Source organism: Schistocerca piceifrons, chromosome 8 (genome assembly GCF_021461385.2).
Source record: "Schistocerca piceifrons isolate TAMUIC-IGC-003096 chromosome 8, iqSchPice1.1, whole genome shotgun sequence".
NCBI classification, from domain to species: domain Eukaryota; kingdom Metazoa; phylum Arthropoda; class Insecta; order Orthoptera; family Acrididae; genus Schistocerca; species Schistocerca piceifrons.
The window spans coordinates 434,691,956-434,711,850 of record NC_060145.1 but is presented as its reverse complement, the minus strand read 5'-3'; the positions used below and the strand labels follow the sequence as shown (position 1 = coordinate 434,711,850).

General features: G+C 43.8%; 1 protein-coding gene across 1 annotated transcript in view; it reads right to left on the bottom strand.

The window, feature by feature from the left end:
* The window catches only part of LOC124711404 (vesicular glutamate transporter 2), a 230,549-nt gene that overhangs the window by 57,315 nt on the left and 153,339 nt on the right, over positions 1 to 19,895 (bottom strand). The window contains exons 3-4 of the mRNA XM_047241463.1: positions 4,414 to 4,597; positions 1,263 to 1,496 (exon numbers count right to left, since the gene is read on the bottom strand). Of these exons, the coding sequence (XP_047097419.1) occupies positions 1,263 to 1,496; positions 4,414 to 4,597 (418 nt within the window). The remainder of the gene's footprint in view (positions 1 to 1,262; positions 1,497 to 4,413; positions 4,598 to 19,895) is intronic.

The following is a 19,895-nucleotide window of genomic DNA, read 5'->3' as shown; positions in this document are numbered from 1 at the left end:
CACCATTTAGATTCCCATCGATAAAATGGGGGCCAATTATCCTTCCTCCCATAATGCCGCACCATGCATTAACCCGCCAAGGTCGCTGATGTTCCACTTGTCGCAGCCACCGTGGATTTCCCGTTGCGCAGTAGTGCATATTATGCCGGTTTACGTTACCGCTGTTGGTGAATGAGGTTTCGTCGCTAAATAGAAAGTGTGCAAAAAATGTGTCATCGTTCCGAAATTTCTCTTGTGCCTAGTGGCAGAAACGTACACGACGTTCAAAGTCGCCGCCATGCAATTCCTAGTGCATAGAAATATGGTACGGGAGCAATCGATGTTTATTTAGCATTCTCAACACCTTCGTTTTTGAGATTCCCGATTCTCGAGCAATTTGTCTGCTACTGATGTGCGGATTAGCCGCGACGGCAGCTACTTGGGCATCATCATTTGTTGTAGGTCGTGGTTGACGTTTCACATGTGGCTGAACACTTGCTGTTTCCTTATATAACGTAACTATCCGGCGAACGGTCCGGACACTTGGCTGATGTCGTCCAGGATACATAGCACACGCCCGTTGGGCTTTTTGATCACAATAGACATACATCAACACGATATCGACCTTTTCCGCAATTGGTAAACAGTCCATTTTAACACGGGTATTGTAACACGAAGCAAATACAGTCCGCAGTGGCGGAATGTTACGTGATACCATGTACTTATACGTTTGTGACTATTACAGCGCCATCTATCACAAAACGAAATCAGTGGTCCAACTAAAACATTCATAGCTCTTTACGTACCACACGAATATGTAATAAAAATGGGGGTTCCTATTTAAATAAACGCAGTTGATATCCGTTTGACCTATTGCAGCGCCATCTAGCGGGCCAATCATAGCGCCATCTGGTTTCCCCCTTCAAGCTAGACAAAAAAATTCGTTCTTTGTAGTTTCTTTCGTTTGATGCTTATTTCGTGAGATATTGGGCCCGGTCACTATCAATGGACCACCCTGTATACAGGCGATTGGGAGAACGTCCTTGACAATTCTACCTCGGCACCCCTGCAACTCAAGGTCGCTCATAACCTACCAACAACAAATAGCCACTTATTAGCATTGGCAACGAAGCTCCGACCTGTCGCAGCTGCAGTTATGGGGCAACGAAGAGGTTTGCCCAAGACAGACTAGCACGCAGAGGTGGACGAAAGCAGCCTTGGGAGTGCAGGCCACAGCACGAGCAGGGAGAGCGGCAGTAGGCAGTACAGGTGCGGGCACTCACCTCGAAGAGCCCCTCGATGACGCGGACGGCGATGAGCAGGTAGAGGCTGGCCGAGGCGAGCGGCGGCGTGACGAGCGTCAGCAGCGCCGTGGTGGCGATGCCGATGCAGTAGACGCGCTGGCCGCCGACGCGCGCCGCCAGCCAGCCGCCCAGCACCTGCGTCAGCAGGTAGCCCAGGAAGAACGAGCTCAGCACCGCGCCCTGCGTCTCAGAGTCCCAGTCGAAGTCGCGCACCTGTAGGCAGGGGGAGGCTTTCTCACCGAGGGTCACTCGTGTCAAGTATTTCACCATTAAAACCGCAGTTCCAGGAAGGATACTTTACTTATTGTGCTTATATAGGATGAAGTATACATAATCACATTTGTGGGTGGGTAAGTTTTGGGGAATATAGGGGTGACTGGGTGATTTCCTGCATAGATCTGGCAGCAACAGGGTGTTAACCCTGCAGAGCATCGAGCCGAACAAAGCTTGACTGACATACATGTACGCCGTTCTGCGCCCATTCAACACTACACCAGGGTTCGTCAAACGTTGCGGCTGGTGAGTGATAGTGAGAAATCCATCACCATATGTTTCCAATGGCGAGAGGCCCAGAGAACGTGCTGGCGAGGGCAAAAGGCCAACACCGTCTGTTTCGTGGTAGATCGAGACACTGTGGACGACATGCAGTTGTGCCTTATCTTGTCGAAAGATAGGCACGGCCATCTACCTTAACGTGTGACCAAATAACCGACTACGATGCAAATCAGAAGCGATTGTGTTGTGTACCCAATATCATCGTGCCAGATGCTGAGCCCGAACGACAGTGACAAATGGAGTGTAGAGAGATGTTGCACCTTTGCAAGCCAGCAAGCGACAGCACAGATGGGTTATGCAGGCACAAACCTCGCAGGGGACAGCTCTTCAGATGACAAAGCAGCAGCTGTACTACAACCGGCCACCAGGTGAGAACCTAGGTGCTGCCAGAGGCCACACTGGCCCTGGGCCTCATCCTCTCTGTGGGCCGTGTGACCGAAAGTAGTACCTGCACTATTTTGGTGCCAGGGCAGTATTTAGGTCGGGACCTGGGCTATGATCAGGGAGTTCACTCCAAGTTAGTCCCCTGGGCCAGGTGCCAGTTGCGAAAAATTCCCACAATCGGGATTTCACTCTGGAACCACCACTATGAGGGCGCCGCCCATGTCAACCTTCACCTACAGAGGTTGTCAGTTATGGATCTAAAAATTCGTGGCCGCTTCGTTTTAAATCAACATTATGCCTGTTTTAAACTTTTGTGCACCCCTTAAGGACTTTCATTTTTGCTCCTCCCACATCCCATTTGGCCTATGATTGTTTCATGCTTAGTGGAGGGGCGTCGGATTATGGACCTTTCAGTTTACAGTGGCATCTTCAGGTCTGTAGCTATCAGATATAATTATTGTTCTTCCAATATTCAAGAAGTGATTTGCGTCCAGTTATTGTGTTCCAAACTGACTCCTGATACAATGAACTTAACATTCATTTTATACTTGGGTATTTTTCCTGCGCCGCCTTCGGCAGACACATCAGTTGGCGACAAGGTGTTTTTTTTTTTTTTTTTTCGAATCAGTGCCTCACGTGTGTGCTTTGACCCGGGTAGAAGGTGTTTTGGCGCGTGTTCTTCTCCTTTGAAGTACACTTCCTGCCACGTTCATTCCTGCATGACGGAACTAGTGGATGTCTCTGCAAAGGTGAGGTCACTGGGACCTAACCTGTGGTGGTGACAGGGAAATTTTCCATGATCGAGGAGCATCATTATTATGGACGTATTAACATGCTCACATGTCCAATCCACAAACCATCATCTTGTGTGGCAGAAGAACTATCAGCTGTTTGCGTACTACTGCAGAAGACGAAAAGGCGAAAGTACCTTTCGGATATGTCACTGATAAGTAACATAGCTTGGTGAAACTTGGGCCATCTGTAGAAGGAACTGCTACAGTATAATGCAGAAGGCAACTGAAAGAAATACGCAGTGAGACGAACAGAAACGACACTTCTGTTTAAAGACGATCCGTGACAGTACCCTGGGAATTACAAAGGGCGAGACATGGTACGTAATAGGGTGTGTGTTCATGACGGACAGCAGAGCTTGCCCTGCAAAGTGCTCCCACGCTGGTCACAGGGTTGATAAGGAGTTCTCGTGGTGGGCCTTCCAGTCCTCCACCAGCGCGGTTGACAACTGCTAGCTGCACTGGAGATGTAGCAGTACGTCTCCCCAACGTATCCCAAATGCACTTTGCTTAACTCACAAGTAGAGCTGGTAATTATTTTGTAGGTTTTAAGATATTAAATTAGGTTTTTCTATTTTCCTGTTGCAGTAGATAAAGACGGCCAGTGCAGACCGAAAATGTCTGTCATTGTGCGATAAGATGCAAAAATGTGTAATGAAAGGAAGTTAGAATAAAGTTTTCCTTCTACGGAATGTCTCTTTTTCGCAAACGCCATTTCTTGACTCGAGGTACAGGATGGGTCTGTACGATCCTGCACAACCGAGATATGTCGTTCCCGTCGGGCGCTAGTCGTGTAGGACCGCTGATACCCTGCATGGCGTTGAGAATGGGCCTCCTATAACCAGCGAACCCATCCATCCCACGACCTTCGTAGGATAGAGAACAACGCGAAACAACAAGTCACAATCCTGTCGCTGTTGACTTTCGATAGTAGTTTCTCCTTCCTAAACGAGGTATTACGTGACCTCCTCACAAAAAACCAACTTCGAGTTCTGAACAAAAAATGGCGCCGGCCGGTGTGGCCGTGCGGTTCTAGGCGCTTCAGTCTGGAACCGCGTGACCGCTACGGTCGCAAGTGCGAATTCTGCCTCGGGCATGGATGTGTGTGATGGCCTTAGGTTAGTTAGGTTTAAGTAGTTCTAAGTTCTAGGGGACTGATCAGCACAGATGTTGAGTCCCATAGTGCTCAGAGCCATTTGAACCATAAAACCGCCTGTGTAGTCTTTTCTTGTAGACAGAACGTAAGTAGTTGGACCCGTACGTAATTTGAGAAGCACAGTCAAAACTCACGCATGCAGTGCACTTCATGCCGATTCCATGTATCCTTTTTTTAACGGTATCGCAGTTTTGATGACCAGCTTTAGAGCGGGTGGACAGGAGAGTAGAGGAGTGCACGTTACCTGGGTGACGGTGCCGTTGTCGAGCGTGACGTTGCGGTAGGCGGTCATGGCGACGATGGCGACGCTGAGGTTGACGCGCAGCGCGTACACGTTGAAGAAGCCGAGGAAGGCGAGCAGCGCCACCACGTAGCGCCGGCGCCGCCACACCTTCCACACGGGGCCGCGCCCGTCCGCGCACACGTCGCTGCAACAAAGCCGGCGCGGCTCACCTCAGAAAACTGTCACACTGCGCCACCACGTCTTGTGGTTATTGCATTGGAAAACTGAAAACGTTTTTGCTTATTGGGTTCTGTTTTCGTGATGCGGTACCTTCTGTATTTAATGAAAATTCCTCATAGTGGTTACTTTAGTATTGCTTAATTAATTTGCTTTCGTTTATTTTTTGCGTATGAAATTGTTGGTAAACAATGGAAATATACAGGGTGGTCGATTGGTCGGTCCAAATATCTCACGAAATAAGCGTCAAACGAAAAAACTACAAAGAACGAAACTCGCCTAGCTTGAAGGGCGAAACCAGATGGCGCTATAGTTGGCCCGCTAGATGGCGCTGCCGTAGGTCAAACGGATATCAACTGCGTCTTTCTTTTTTTTTTTAATAGGAACTCCCATTTTTATTACATATTCGTGTAGTAGGTAAAGAAATATTAATGTTTTAGTTGGACCACTATTTTCACTTTGTGATAGAGGGCGCTGTAATAGTCACAAACGTATAAGTACATGGTATCACGTAACATTCCGCCAGTGCAGACGGTATTTGCTTAGTGATACATTACCAGTGTTAAAATGGACCGTTTACCAATTGCGGAAAAGGTCGATATCGTGTTGATGTATGGCTATTGTGATCGAAATGCCCAACGGGCGTGTGCTGTGTATGCTGCTCGGTATCCTGGACGACATCATCCAAGTGTCCGGCCCGTTCGCCGGATATTTACGTTATTTAAGGAAACAGGAAGTGTTCAGCCACACGTTAAACGTCAACCACGGCCTGCAACAAATGATGATGCCCAAGTAGGTATTCTAGCTGCTGTCGCGGCTAATCCGCACTTCAGTAGCAGACAAATTGCCCGAGAATCGGGAATCTCAAAAACGAAGGTGATGAGAATGCTAAATCAACATCGATTGCACCAGTACCATATTTCTATGCGCCAGGAATTGCATGGCGACGACTTTGAACGCCGTGTACAGTTCTGCCACTGGGAACAGGAGAGATTACGGGACGATGACAGATTTTTTGCACGCGTTCTATTTAGCAACGAAGCGTCATTCACCAACAGCGGTAACGAAAACCGGCATAATACGCACTATTGGGCAACGGAAAATCCACGATGGCTGCGACAAGTGGAACGTCAGCCACCTTGGCGGGTTAATGTATGGTGCGGCATTATGGGAGGAAGAATAACTGGCCCCCATTTTATCGATGGCAATCGAAATGTGCAATGTATGCTGATTTCCTACGTAATGTTCTACCGATGTTACTACAAGATGTTTCACTGCATGACAGAATGGCGATATACTTCCAACATGATGGATGTCTGGCACATAGTTCGCGTGCGGTTGAAGCGCTATTGAATAGCATATTTCATGACAGGTGGATTGGTCGTCGAAGCACCGTTTCATGGCCCGCACGTTCACCAGATCTGACGTCCCCGGATTTCTTTCTGTGGGGAAAGTTGAAAGATATTTGCTATCGTGATCCACCGACAACGCCTGACAACTTGCGTCAGCGCACTGTCAATGCATGTGCGAACATTACGGAAGGCGAACTCCTCGCAGTTGAGAGGAATGTTGTTACATGTATTGCCAAATGCATTGAGGTTTACGGACATCATTTTGAACATTTATTGCATTAATGTGGTATTTCCAGGTAATCGCGTTGTAACAGCATGCGTTCTCAGAAATGATAAGTTCGCAAAGGCACATGTATCACATTGTAACAACCGGAATAAAATATTCAAACGTACCTACAGTCTGTATTTTAATTTAAAAAACCTACCTGTTACCAACTGTTCGTCTAAAATAGTGAGCCATATATTTGCGACTATTACAGCGCCATCTATCACAATGCGCAAAAAGTGGTGCAATTAAATCATTCATATTTCTTTACGTACTACACGAATATGTAATAAAAAATGGGGGTTCCTATTTTTAAAAAACGCAGTTGCTATCCGTTTGACCTATGGCAGCGCCATCTAGCGGGCCAAACATAGCGCCATCTGGTTTCCCCCTTCAGGTTAGTAAAGTTTCGTTCTTTGTACTTTTTAGGTTAGTGCTTATTTCGTGAGGTATTTGGCCCGGACACGATCAATGGACCACCCTGTATGCAAGGAATTCCATGTTTTGGTATTGTTTAATTTATTTGTTTTTATTAATTTTTTAGGATGTAACTGTCGGTAAACAATAGAAATGTACACAAGGAACTCAACATACAATCCTCATTTCGGACATTGTCCGCCAGCATTCGAAGGAGGCTAGTGAGCCACACTCATGTCGCATCGCATCGGGCTGTGACTGTTCATCGATCTCGGCAGCGAGAGAGCTCTAAGCTTCTGAAGAGAGTTGCTGTAGGTTCGCGAAAGTTTGCGTTTTGCGCGAATCCAGAAGAAGAAATGCCTCATACTTGTATACTTCTGTAAGTAACCCAAATTATTTTTGTTATATCTGTGGTGAGTTCACTTTGAAGTCGCAAACTAGAAAACTTAATCCTCTTGTAAAAAAATAAAAAAAAATAAAAATGCGACCAAGACAAAAAATGGACCGACACATATGCTGTTTGTCATGTGTTAGTCGTGACAGGCTGGTTAAAACGATCACGTCATATGTCCTTTGCTGTAATGTGGAGGGAACTAATGGATCACATAACAGAGTAATATTTCTGTGTGACAAAATTCCACTACTGTCTGAAATTAAAGCACCAAACCGCTACTTCCTCGTCCTGTGTCTAATTCACGATATAATCATACAAACTGTCAACAGATGCCCGCACGATTGTGTTCTGCAGGGAACATGCCATTCCCGTTAGCGGACAACCACTCCAACGATGACATCAGGGTACCTATCAAACGGAGTAATCCAAACGTAGTCCCAACATCCAAATCCGCTGTGCTCACAGACACTAACGGAGCAGCATGGCACGTAGAAGACGCCTAAGAGACTCTGCGGTGAAGGACCATAGACAGAATGAAAGCAGACATTGCGGAAAGAGAGCGATATCCCTAATGGCGTGGGCAGGGATTATGTTGACCACACGAACGCCTCTTGATGAAAATGTATGGGTTAATCGGCAGGGTTTAACTAGTGTCAGATATCGTGACGAGATCTTGGGAACTTACGTGCGGTTGTTGCGAGATACTGTGGGCCCAGACTTCGTACGATGGACGATTAAGCTCGACCTCGTACTGGGCGGGAGGTTGATGTTTTCTTGGAAATGGAAGATACTGCACGCGCTACGTGGCCTACTCGCTCTCCTATCTTCAGTCCCATAGATTACGTCTGGGATGCACCAGGGCACGGCTTGCATCACGTCAGCATCCACCAACGACCATCCAAGACTTGCAAGCAGCTCTGCAGGAAGAATGGGCATTATTGCCTCTGCATGAGATTGATGACATCATTCACAGCATGCACTATCGATGACAGGTCTGTACTACACCCTATACTGAACACATTAGCCAGTTGTCAGAAAGTGTGTGCAAATTCGTTGAGTTGGAAAAAACGAAGAACATTTTGTCTATAGTTACGCATGTTGCAATCGTTTACGTTCTGTACAGTGTTTCTATTTAACTACGAGGTCTGTCCAGAAAGTAAGTTACGATTGATCGCGAAATGAAAATCACAGTGAAAATCAGAAATGTTTCATTTGTAGCAGTTAGCTACACCTTTCAGCTACTTCTCTACGTAGTCGCCGTTCTGACTCAGACATTCGTCGTAGCGTTGTACCAACTTTCCAATACCCTCATCATAGAAGGCCACCGCCAGAGCTTTCCGCCAATTCTCTACGCTGGCCTAAAGCTCGTTGTCTGTGCCAAAATGTTGTCTTCATAGCCAGTGGTGCGTTTGAGCAGAGATGAAACTCAGTGGGAGAAAATTACGGGCTGTATTGTGGGTAACCAAACATTTCCAATTGAAACGATGCGGGAACATCTTCATTGCCCCTGCAGAATGAGGCTGAGAATTGTCTTGAAGAAGAAACCGAACGACAGTTATGTAATGTTGGTTGCATAGCTTCAGGGGAAAATTCTCACCAGGCCCTCAACTTGGCGGGAGACACTATTTTCTATAACATCTTTACGCGCTCACTAAGAGTTCAGGAATGAAAAGAGCGACATAATTCTACCTAGAGTCATACTAGAGACACTGCCCAACACATCTTTGCAAAGCTTTATCGGATTTTCATAGTCGTTTCCATTTCGCGACCGATCGTAACTTACTTTCTGGACAGCCCTCGTATCATCTGTTTATATTGTTTTGTGGCTAAATAAAAGCAATGTTGCAAAATTTCCGTTTGTTGCTTTAATTTTGGACGCCAGTGTAGTTGGAGTCATCTCGAAAACAAAGAAAACTGTGCAGTGTCCTAATTGACCTTCCGCTTTAAGGTGTATCTGTCACAGTGAAGAGTTGCCAGTACAAGTACCTCCTGAGATTGTGACAGAGAGTGAAGACGAATACAGAGGCGAGCACATAGTAGATAGAGGAGACACGCACGCTGTCCCAGCATTTCACGCCACCTGTGAATCAAGTGAGCATTTTTTTCTCAAGGGGATCCCAGTGATCTCATTCGTGCTTTAAAATTGTTGAAGCAACAGCCTGAGCTTCTAGCATCACGATTAAAAGAAAGAAATCTTCTTCTTCCTGATACGAAGTGAATGTCTATCGTGACCGCAACGCTCTTTTCTCTGAATATTTTTCCAAGGAAAGTGATACGTATTTTGTAATGACATCGAATTCGTTGCGGAAACTCTCGGACATGATTTCAGTATAAGTGATTTGGCGCTTGCTCATAGATTCTAGCAAACTTAGTCTGGAAGCAGTACTTCCCCACAATGGGAACAAATTTCCCTCTGTTCCTATTGCTCAAATAGTTAACATGAAGAAGATGTATAAGAACTTAAAACTGTTATGCACACATATCCAATATGAGAAAACAAATGGCATATATGTGGAAGTGCGGCTTGCAGCTCGCGTACAGTACTGCCTACTTTATATGCGATTGGGACAGCAGAGATAGGAAATGCCACCATTCTGGCCAAAAAAAAAAAAAAAAAAAAAAAAAAAAAATGGACTGCTCGGAAAGAGCTGCTACCTGGAGAGCAGAATGTGATGAGGGCTCCTCTTTTGAGCCGAAAAATGTGTGTCACCTTCCGCTGGATATTAGAATGGGTCTTATGAAGACTGTAACAGCCGTGGATAAAACATCACATGCATTGAGATATTTGTGAGATACGTTCCCAAGGATTGGTAAAACAAAAATTTAGGAGGCAATATTTGTAGAACCCTAAGTAAAGGAATTAATATCTGATGAACATTTCCTTAATTTGTTGGGTAATGCTAAACAAATAACATGGCTGTCTTTCATAAGTGTTGTAAGAACTTTTTTAGGCAAACATAAGTCAGAAAACTAGAGCGATAATATACTACAACTAGTGAGATCACACGACCATTGGATATGTGACACGTCACTTAACATAGTTTCTTGAATAATCATATAGTCTTCTTCCCAGATAACTTCCCAGATAACCTTAATCATGAACATGGAGAACGGTTCCACCAGGAGATTTCTGAAATGAGAAAGCGCCGGCAAGGTAACTACATTACTGAAATATTGTCTGACTACTGCTGGACCTTACGAACAGACGATCCTGCCGCAGAGTCTCACAGGAAATCAGGAAGAAAATGTTACTATGTATATTTATTCTCTTTTATATACCCTTGCGATGCCAATCTCTTTGATTGCCTTGTATACTGAAACAGATTTTTGTGTTCTTCTTTTGCCAAACAAAATTACACCGACACACTTCGAGGGTATGTAGAAGGTGTCTTGAGAAACAAAGTGAAGATAGGAACGCATGGCAGAAAACGTCGTGCAACGACGCCAGCAGCTGTATATGTGTGTATATACAGGGTGATTCCGTGATAGTGTTACAAACTTCCAGGGACGCATAAAACCATATATTTATCTCAATCTGTGGTAAGGAAACGAACAAGTCGAAAGTTATAAGCGAAAACTGTTGTCATACTTGGAATACATGTACTGTTACAGTTGTTGTTAAGGGTGTAGAGTAGGCAACATTCTGAAACAATTGTATGGACCAAAACAAGACAAAAATGCTTCGTAAAAGTGGACTTTAGAATACTTACCTTAGGAGCTATGAACACTTGTTCAATAGAGGAGAAGTTCTAGGGGACTTATGACCACAGCAGTTGAGTCCCATAGTGCTCAGAGCCATTTGAACCATCAATAGAGGAGACGTGCTTCGCAGCAGCGCAGTTGAGCAAGTGCTCATACATCTTAAGTACGTATTTTACGGCGAATTTACTGGCCTTTTACTCTTGTTTTCGTCTGTACTACCACCTCTGAAAGTTGCCTACCCTAAACTCTTACTAACAACAGTGTCGACAAATGTATTCCACTGTCAAGAGATTTCAGCATGATTTTCGCTTATAAATTTCGTCACGTTCGTTTCTGAATCAGGGGCAACAGCCTGGATGATTGACTGATCTGGCCTTGTAACGTCAACCAAAACGGCCTTGCTGTGCTGGTACTGCGAACATGTGAAAGCAAGGGGAAACTACAGCCGCTATTTTTCCCGGGGGCACGTTACTTTACTGTATGGTTAAATGATGATGGCTTCCTCTTGGGTAAAATATTCTAGAGGTAAAATAGTCCCCCATTCGGATCTCCTGGCAGAGTACTCAGGAGGACGTCGTTATCAGGAGAAACAAAACTGGCGTTCTACGGATCGGAGCGTGGAATGTCAGGTAGATTAGAAAATTTAAAAATAGAAATGGATAGGTTAAAGTTAGATGTAGTGGGAATTAGTGAAGTTCGGTGGCAGGAGGAACAAGAAGAGTTCTGGTCAGGTGAATACAGGATTATAAATACAAAATCAAATAAAGGTAATGCAGAAAGATATTTAATAATGAATAAAGAAATAGGAACGCGGATAAGCTACTACGAACAGCATAGTGAGCGCATTTTTGTAGCCAATATATACACGAAGTCCACGCCCACCACAGTGGTACAAGTTTATATGCCAACTAGCTCTGCAGATGATGAAAAAATTGATGAAATGTATGATGAGATAAAAGAAATTATTCAGGTAGTTGAGGGAGACGAAAATTTACTAGTCATGGGGAACTGGAATTCCTTTGTAGGAAAAGGAAGAGAAGGAAATATAGTAGGTGGATATGGACTGGGGGCAATAAGTTTTAAATTGTAAACATTTCCATGAGCAGATGTGCACTCTGACCACAATTTAATGGTCATGAACTGCAGATTAAAACAGCAGAAACTGCAAAAAGGTAGGAATTTAGGGAGATGGAACCCGGATCAACTGAAAGAACTAGAGAGTTTCACAAAGAGCATTAGGGAACGGCGGACAAGAACAGGAGAAAGAAATGCAGTGGAAGAAGAATGCGTAGCCTTGAGAGATGAAATAGTGAAGACATCATAGGATCAAGTAGGGAAAATATGCGAGGGCTATAGAAATCATTGGGTAACAGAACGAATATTGAATTTAATTGATGAAAGGAGAAAATATAAAAATGAAATAAATGAAACAGGCGAAAAGGAATACAAACGTCTCAAAAATGAGATCGACATAAAGTGCAAAACAGCTAAGCAGGGATGGCTAGAAAACAAATGTATGGATGTAGAGGTAAATATAACTAGGGGTAAGATAGATACGGCTCACAGGAAAGTTAAAGAGACCTTTGAAGAAAAGAGAACCACCTGTATGAATGTCAAGTACTAAGATGGAAAACCAGTCCTAAGCAAAGAAGGGAAAGCAGGGACGTGGAAGGATATAGAGGGTTTATGCAAGGGCGCTGTACTTGAGGGCAATATTTTGTAAATGGAAGAGGGCATAGCTGAAGATGAAATGAAAGACATGATACTGCGTGAAGAATTTGACAGAGCACTTTAAGACCTAAGTCGAAACAAGCCTCCCGGAGCAGACAACATTCCATTAGAACTACTGATAGCCTTGGGAGGGCCAGCCATCACAAAACTTTTCCATCTGGTGAGCAGGATGTATGAGAGAGGTGAAATAACTTCAGACTTCTAGAAGAATATAATAATTCCAATTCCAAAGAAATCAGGTGTTGACAGGTGTGAAAATTACAGAACTATCAGTTTAATAAGTCATGGTTGCAAAATAACACGAATTCCTTACGAACGAATAGAAAAACTAGAGAAGCCGACCTCGGGGAAGATCGGTTTGGATGCCATAGAAATGATGGAACACGCGATGCAATACTGATCCTACGACTTATCTTAGAAGATAAGTTAAGAAAGGGCCAACCAGCGTTTCTAGAATGTATAGACTTAAAAAAAGCTTTTGACATTGTTGACTGGAATACTCTCTTTGAAATTCTGAAAGTGGCAGGGGTAAAATTCAGGGGGCGAAAGGCTATTTACAATTTGTACAGAAACCAGATGGCAGTTATAAGAGTAAAGAATCACGAAAGGGAAGCAGTAACTGAGAAGGGAATGAGACAGGGTTGGAATCCTGATGTTATTCAATTTGTATATTGAGCAAGCAGTAAAGGAAACGAAAGAAACATTTGGAGTAGGAATTAAAATCCATAGAGAAAAAATAAAACTTTGAGGTTTGCTGACGACACTGTAATTCTGTCAGAGACAGCAAAGGACCTGGAAGAGCAGCTGAACGGAATGGACAGTGTCTTGAAAGGAAGATATAAGGTGAACATCAACAAAAGCAACTAGGTTAATGGATTGTAGTGAAATTCAATCACGTAATGCAGAGGGAATTAGATTAGGAAACGAGACACTTAAAATAGTAATTGAGTTTTGCTATTTGGGGAGCAGAATAACTGATGATAATCGAAGTGTAGAAAATGTGGACTGGCTATAGCAAGGAAAGCTTTTGTGAAGAAGAGAAATTTGTTAACATCGAGTATAGATTTAAGTGTCAGGAAGTCTTTCCTGAAAGTTTTTATATAGAGTATAGCCATGTATGGAAGTGAAAAGTGGACGATAAGCAGTTTAAAGAAGAGGAGAACAGAAGCTTTCGAAATGTGGTGCTACAGAAGAAGACTGAAGATTAGATGGGTAGATCATGTAAATAATGGGGAGGTACTGGACAGAACTGGGGAGAAGAGGAGTTTGTGGCACAACTTCACTAGAAGAAGGGATCGGTTGGATCACCAATATAGTATTGGATGGAAGCGTGGAGGGTAAAAATCGTAGAGGGAGACCAAGAAATGAATCCACTAAGCAGATTCAGAAGGGTGTAGGCTGCAGTAGGTACTGGGAGATGAAGAAGCTTGCACAGGATAGAGCAGCATGGAGAGCTGCGTCAAACCAGTCTCAGGACTGAAGACCACAACAACAACAGCCTCATAGATGCCAGCAGAAGAGCGCGAGCCTTATATCTGTCCAGAGCGTATAAGTAATGGAAAAAACGAAACAATAGTTCTGCGCACATCTTTTAAACGAAATAGATCAATTAGTGTCCAACAAGTTCCCAACGGACTCTATCGTTTAAAATACTTTTTAATAAGGTGTAGTTAGATGCAGACAAGGATCACCGAAAAGGAAATCATAAAAGTAAATGGACTGCACAGTAACCTCATGAAAGACAAGAACAGAAATAATACAGACTGTAATTGGTAAAACATTCACAGCCGTAACCTGTCATTGTACGCGAAGTCGAGTTGGAACTTTGCTGTCAGCAGAGAATGAGCTACGAATTCAAAACTTCATTCTACTCGATTCGATGATTCACCGACGTGTACGGTATGCAAACTAGTAGATAACCGGGAACACAGATTTCTGTATGATAACGTAAAAGACATATTGCTCTATATTATACAAAAGAAAGCAATTGGTTCAAATGGCTCTGAGCACTATGGGACTTAACAGCTGTGGTCATCAGTCCCCTAGAACTTAGAACTACTTAAACCTAACTAACCTAAGGACATCACATACATCCATGCCCGAGGCAGGATTCGAACCTGCCACCGTAGCAGTCGCGCGGTTCCGGACTGCGCGCCTAGAACCGCGAGACCACCGCAGCCGGCAAAGCAATTGAACATGAAAATTTTTTAAAGTCGGTTGGCCTACGTTACCCAAAAACAAAACGAAATGCAGTCTCTCGGCTGAAAGGCATTACATCTAGACAATAGGGAGGAATTCTGGGTATATCTTTCAACTGAGCACCCCATGGTGATGCGCACCAGAAACTGTAAAGAAACCTACTGAAATTTTTTAACCAGGGCAACAATGTAAAAATAAAAGCGAATAATTTACTTTACCAATTCACATATCTTGCATGTTACAAGAATGGATTTTAGTTGACGTCACTACTTCTTGCAGAAAATAAAAGTTGTGGAGTGGTAAGTGGATAGAGGAGGTGAAGGCGTGACTTAATTATGATCGTATGCATATATTATTTTGCTTTGGCGAATGCAGAAAACTTATTGAAGAAACTCACAACGATTTTTCTTTCTTCATTCCACATTTGATAGGAAGATAATTGATACGTTAATTATGTGTCACATGAAGCAAGTTTAACTCGTATCAGAAGCTAAACAAGAAATTTAAATTTTACAGATTACTACATATGAGAAGAGGTAAGCTTTATGTTTTGCAAACAAGTGGAAGTTCTGTCCTCCATCATGTCACGTTGCAAGAAAGAGTTTTACTTTGAAATCTGCAAACTACACTGTATAATCACGTTCTTACGACGCTCATATTCGCAACCAAGAAGAGTTTTATTTTTTCAGCGTGTTGTCCACAAAGATAAAGTTTTATAATTTGCACGGGAGATGAAGTTCACGCCGAAGAATGCGAATGTTGGTAAGCGAAAGGAAGGGCTGCAGAGCAGAAATGAGACCCCTCTTTTTAATACATACTTAAAAAAGAAGAGAGTGGTTAGAGTCGCTATCTCTAGATCGGACGTAGTCGGGTTCGATTCCCTCTCGGGGACTGGTTGTATTGTCCTAATCAATTCATTTCATCTAGTCCTCATCGGCGCAAAGCACGGAGAAGTGGCGTCAAATAGAAAGATTTGCAGCAGATGACGTAACAACTCCGGTCAGTAAAGTCCTACGATCATTTGATTTCTATCTACGATTTGAAAGGAGACTGGACTCCAGTTGTGAGGATCGAAGGGCGTGAAAGGGAAGCAGTGATTGAGAAACGAGAAAGACACGGTTGTAGCCTGTATATTGAGTAAGCTGTAAAGGAAACAATTCTGGAAGGGGAAACAAAGTTCATGGAGAAGAACTTTAAGGTCTGCCAATGACATTGTAATTCTATCAGAGATGGCAAAGGATTTAGAAGAACAGTTGAACCGTATAGGTAGTATCTTGAAATGAGATTATTCGATTAACGTCAACTAAAGTAAGACAACGGGTATGAAGTGTAATCGAATTAAATCTGGCGATGCCGAGGGAATTACAGTCAAAAATCAGATGCTAGAAGCAGTAGATGAGTTTTGGTATCTGAGCACCAAAATAACTGACAGAGATGTAGAGAAAGTATAAGATGCAGAATAGCACTAATAGCAAAAGCATTCCTAAAAAGAGAAATCTGTTAACATCGAATATAAATTTAAGTGTTTGGAAGTATTTTCTGTAGATATTTATTCGGGGTGCAATCTTGTACGGAATTGGAAGATGGAACAGACAACAAGAGAGTGAGGATTTTGAAATGTAGTATTACATGAGATTGTTGAATGAGTAAGTAATGGATCGAATTGAGGAAAAAAATAAATTTATGGGACTACGTGACCTAAGAGAAGGGACCTGTTCATGGGACACATCTTTAGACATCAAGGAAGCGTCGGTGTGGTAATGGAAGGAAATTCTAGAGGCAGGCTATGGCTTGACAGAAATAAGCAAGTCAAATGCGCGTAGGTTGCGGAAGCTTTGCAGAGATGAGGAGGCTTATGGAGGATACGGGAGCGTGAAGAATTTCATCAATCCAGTCTTCGGACTGGAGCTCATGACAACAACAACACTGGACACAAATGCAAAACCCAGCGGAAGTTTCAGAGCTGCAAAAGTTTTGCAGGCGCCGAAATAGAGCGGAGTCGCGCAACTTTGATGCGGAGCAGCAGAACAGAGGGGAACGGACCGCCGACGCGGCCGGTGGTTGCTAGCGAAATATTCACATAGTGAATCGAGGGCCAAGTAGAAACAAAAGTAAAAGCCAAGTCGAGAGTCTGCGACACAGGTATCTGCATGTCGTTTACTGCTGCCTCCGTACAACACAAACTGTAGTGCCAGTGTTCAAATGTGTGTATGTGAATTCCTAACGGACCAAACTGCTGAAGTCATCGGAAATACAGAAGCGTCCGATCTTACCCGTCGGCTTTGACCCGTGACGTCACAAATGTAGCGGAAACGACTATAAACGACAATTCCAATATGGCGGATATAAAAACATCGCATACGTATTATCCAATATGGCGGATATAAAAACATCGCATACGTATTATAAACACTGAAATACACAAGTTTCACAAAAAGCCTAATGACTCTAACGGGACAAGCGTGGGAAATTGGGGGTTTTTGGGTGGGGACAAACTAAATATACACAAATGTAGCCACCGACCGCCATACAAAACCACGCAAAACAACGAAATAAATCAACATCACAAAACTGACCAAATACCAAAAAACACATTCCTGTCCAGAATCGGACACTTCCCTTGACCTATGTAGCTCAACAGAACCTACCGATCACATTCTCCAATACAAAAAAAAAAAAAAACGAACACTTCCCTTACACCTACATACATCTACAACAGCTCCCAATCACATAAATTACGATCGAACACTTCCGTTGACCTATATAGCTCAACAGAACCTACCGATCACATCCCCCAACACCAACCTAAAAAACCAACACTTCCCTTACACCTACATACATCTACAACAGCTCCCAATCACATAAATTACGATCGAACAAAGATAATAATAAACAAGTGGTACTCGAGGCCAGGCAGGGGGGGGGCTGCGCCCCCCCCTGACCCCCCCCCCCCCCGCCAAAAAAAAACCTCCCAACCTAACCTCGTATTCAGGGCTACGCTACAGATCAATGTGTAGGTCCCTAACGTCACGGGTCAAAGCCGACGCGTGAGATCGGATGTTTCTGTTGACACAAAACACACATCAAAAACAAAAAAAAACGGAACTTACCTCAAAAAAGTTCCAGCCCCACAAACTAGATTGGCCACCACAATCACACACAAATGCACCCTAACTAACCACTTTCGGCCTATACATTTTACCATTTTACCCACAGCCCTTCGGCGATTAAACCGAATAGTTGTAAGAACTTGATAAGTTCTAACGCTGTCTCGCCCATCATCGCCCTCAACCGAACACTATTAAGGCGGTCTTTCATATCCATTCCTAAACAAAAAACCACAACCAAATACACTCAATAACAAACTCACCCGACGTACAGCAATGAGCATTAAATTAAAACAAACGAAAACCATGAACACACCACCAGAGAGCACCACAAACAAAAACAAGACTAAACTCCGCGCCGTAATGACGTCACACACCACAACACGCTTACGTCACGGGTCAAAGCAGACGAGTAAGATCGGAGGTTTCTGTTGACCCAAGTCATCGGTCCCTAAATTCACACACTACTTAAACTAACTTATGCTAAGAACAACACACACACCCGTGCCCGAAGGAGGACTCGAACCTCCGGCGGGAGGGGCTAGTGTCAGTGCTTTTGTTTTCTTTGTTGATCGTTCTAATATAGCAGAGCAAGGGCAGGAAGGAGAGGAGGGTTACGGATTTGCATTGCTCTTCACACAAACGATATAAAAACTAACTTTATTCCCTTATTTTTACCATTTACATGCCACTAAATTTGTTTTGCTGTAGGAAATTTACATAGTATGTTCTTCACATGCTTGAATTGAATGTGAATATTTAATTTAATATTTGTTTCAATGTCAGCCAGTAAAACTGCGTCATTTGAATTGATTGTCACGGTATACTCTTTTGTATCATTTATTTGTTGTGTCTGGTAATATGACGTGTAATGTTAAAATCAGGTGGACGAAACGTCACGTCCGTGTGCTACTCCTCCGTTATTGCCAGCTTCGGTGGTTGCCTGGTGGGAAACGTGTGCACAACGTTTCGTGGGCTGCAGCCACGTAGTTACAGAGGCGTGAGGAAGACGTATGCCAGCAGGCGCCGACCACAGACAGCCAGCCGTATTTTAACGAAGACATTCGTGTGGCGAAATCCAGAGGTAGTAAACTAATCATGGTGCATGCTCAGACGTATGCAACACACTGCAAAAATATGAGTAACTTCGTGAAAACACCGTCTCGTCACAAAGTGTCAGAACGATTGACCCTCAAATTGGCTGCTATTTAGTTCCGTAACACCCTTCCCCTTCCCACCCCACCCCCCGCAATTATCCAACCAGTCGTCTCACAAATAGGTGCCGACATGATTTATTTGTGACCACTGGCAGCTATGCCAAAATGCTCATTTCGACGCCACGAACCTCTATATGAGGGTGAACCAAATGAAAACTATAAATACGTAATAACAAATCGAAATGTGGCGCGAGTAGCCTGTGAGTCGGTAAGTACGTTCCTAACAATGTGTCGGCGCATATCCACAAACACTGGTAAACGTAAAGCGCAAATAGGGCAGCCCCGGTAGCAACTAATGTTAGAGGAAGCCGAAAGGCACGCGTTTAGCTCACGCAGGTTGGCGTGAGGTCTGGAACAGGACAAGGAAATTATAACTTAGAAAAACGGACGCAGATGGTGGAACGTAGCTCTTGTCTGTACATTATTTACAATATCAATAGTAACTGAACATGGCGCCTTGCTAGGTCGTAGCAAATGACGTAGCTGAAGGCTGTGCTAACTATCGTCTCGGCAAATGAGAGCGTATTTTGTCAGTGAACCATCGCTAGCAAAGTCGGATGTACAACTGGGGCGAGTGCTAGAAAGTCACTCTAGACCTGCCGTGTGGCGGCGCTCGGTCTGCAATCACTGATAGTGGCGACACGCGGGTCCGACGTATACTACCGGACCGCGGCCGCTTTAAAGGCTACCACCTAGCAAGTGTGGTGTCTGGCGGTGACACCACAGCAACTTGCCGGTTTCTATGCAGTGACGGTGTGAAGCGTACTGAAATTCATCGTAGAATGAAGATCCAATATGCTCACCGCAGAATCCAGTCTACAAATGGGTCGCTATGATGATGCTTTTATTATTATTGCCTCTAAGCACTATGGGACTTAACAT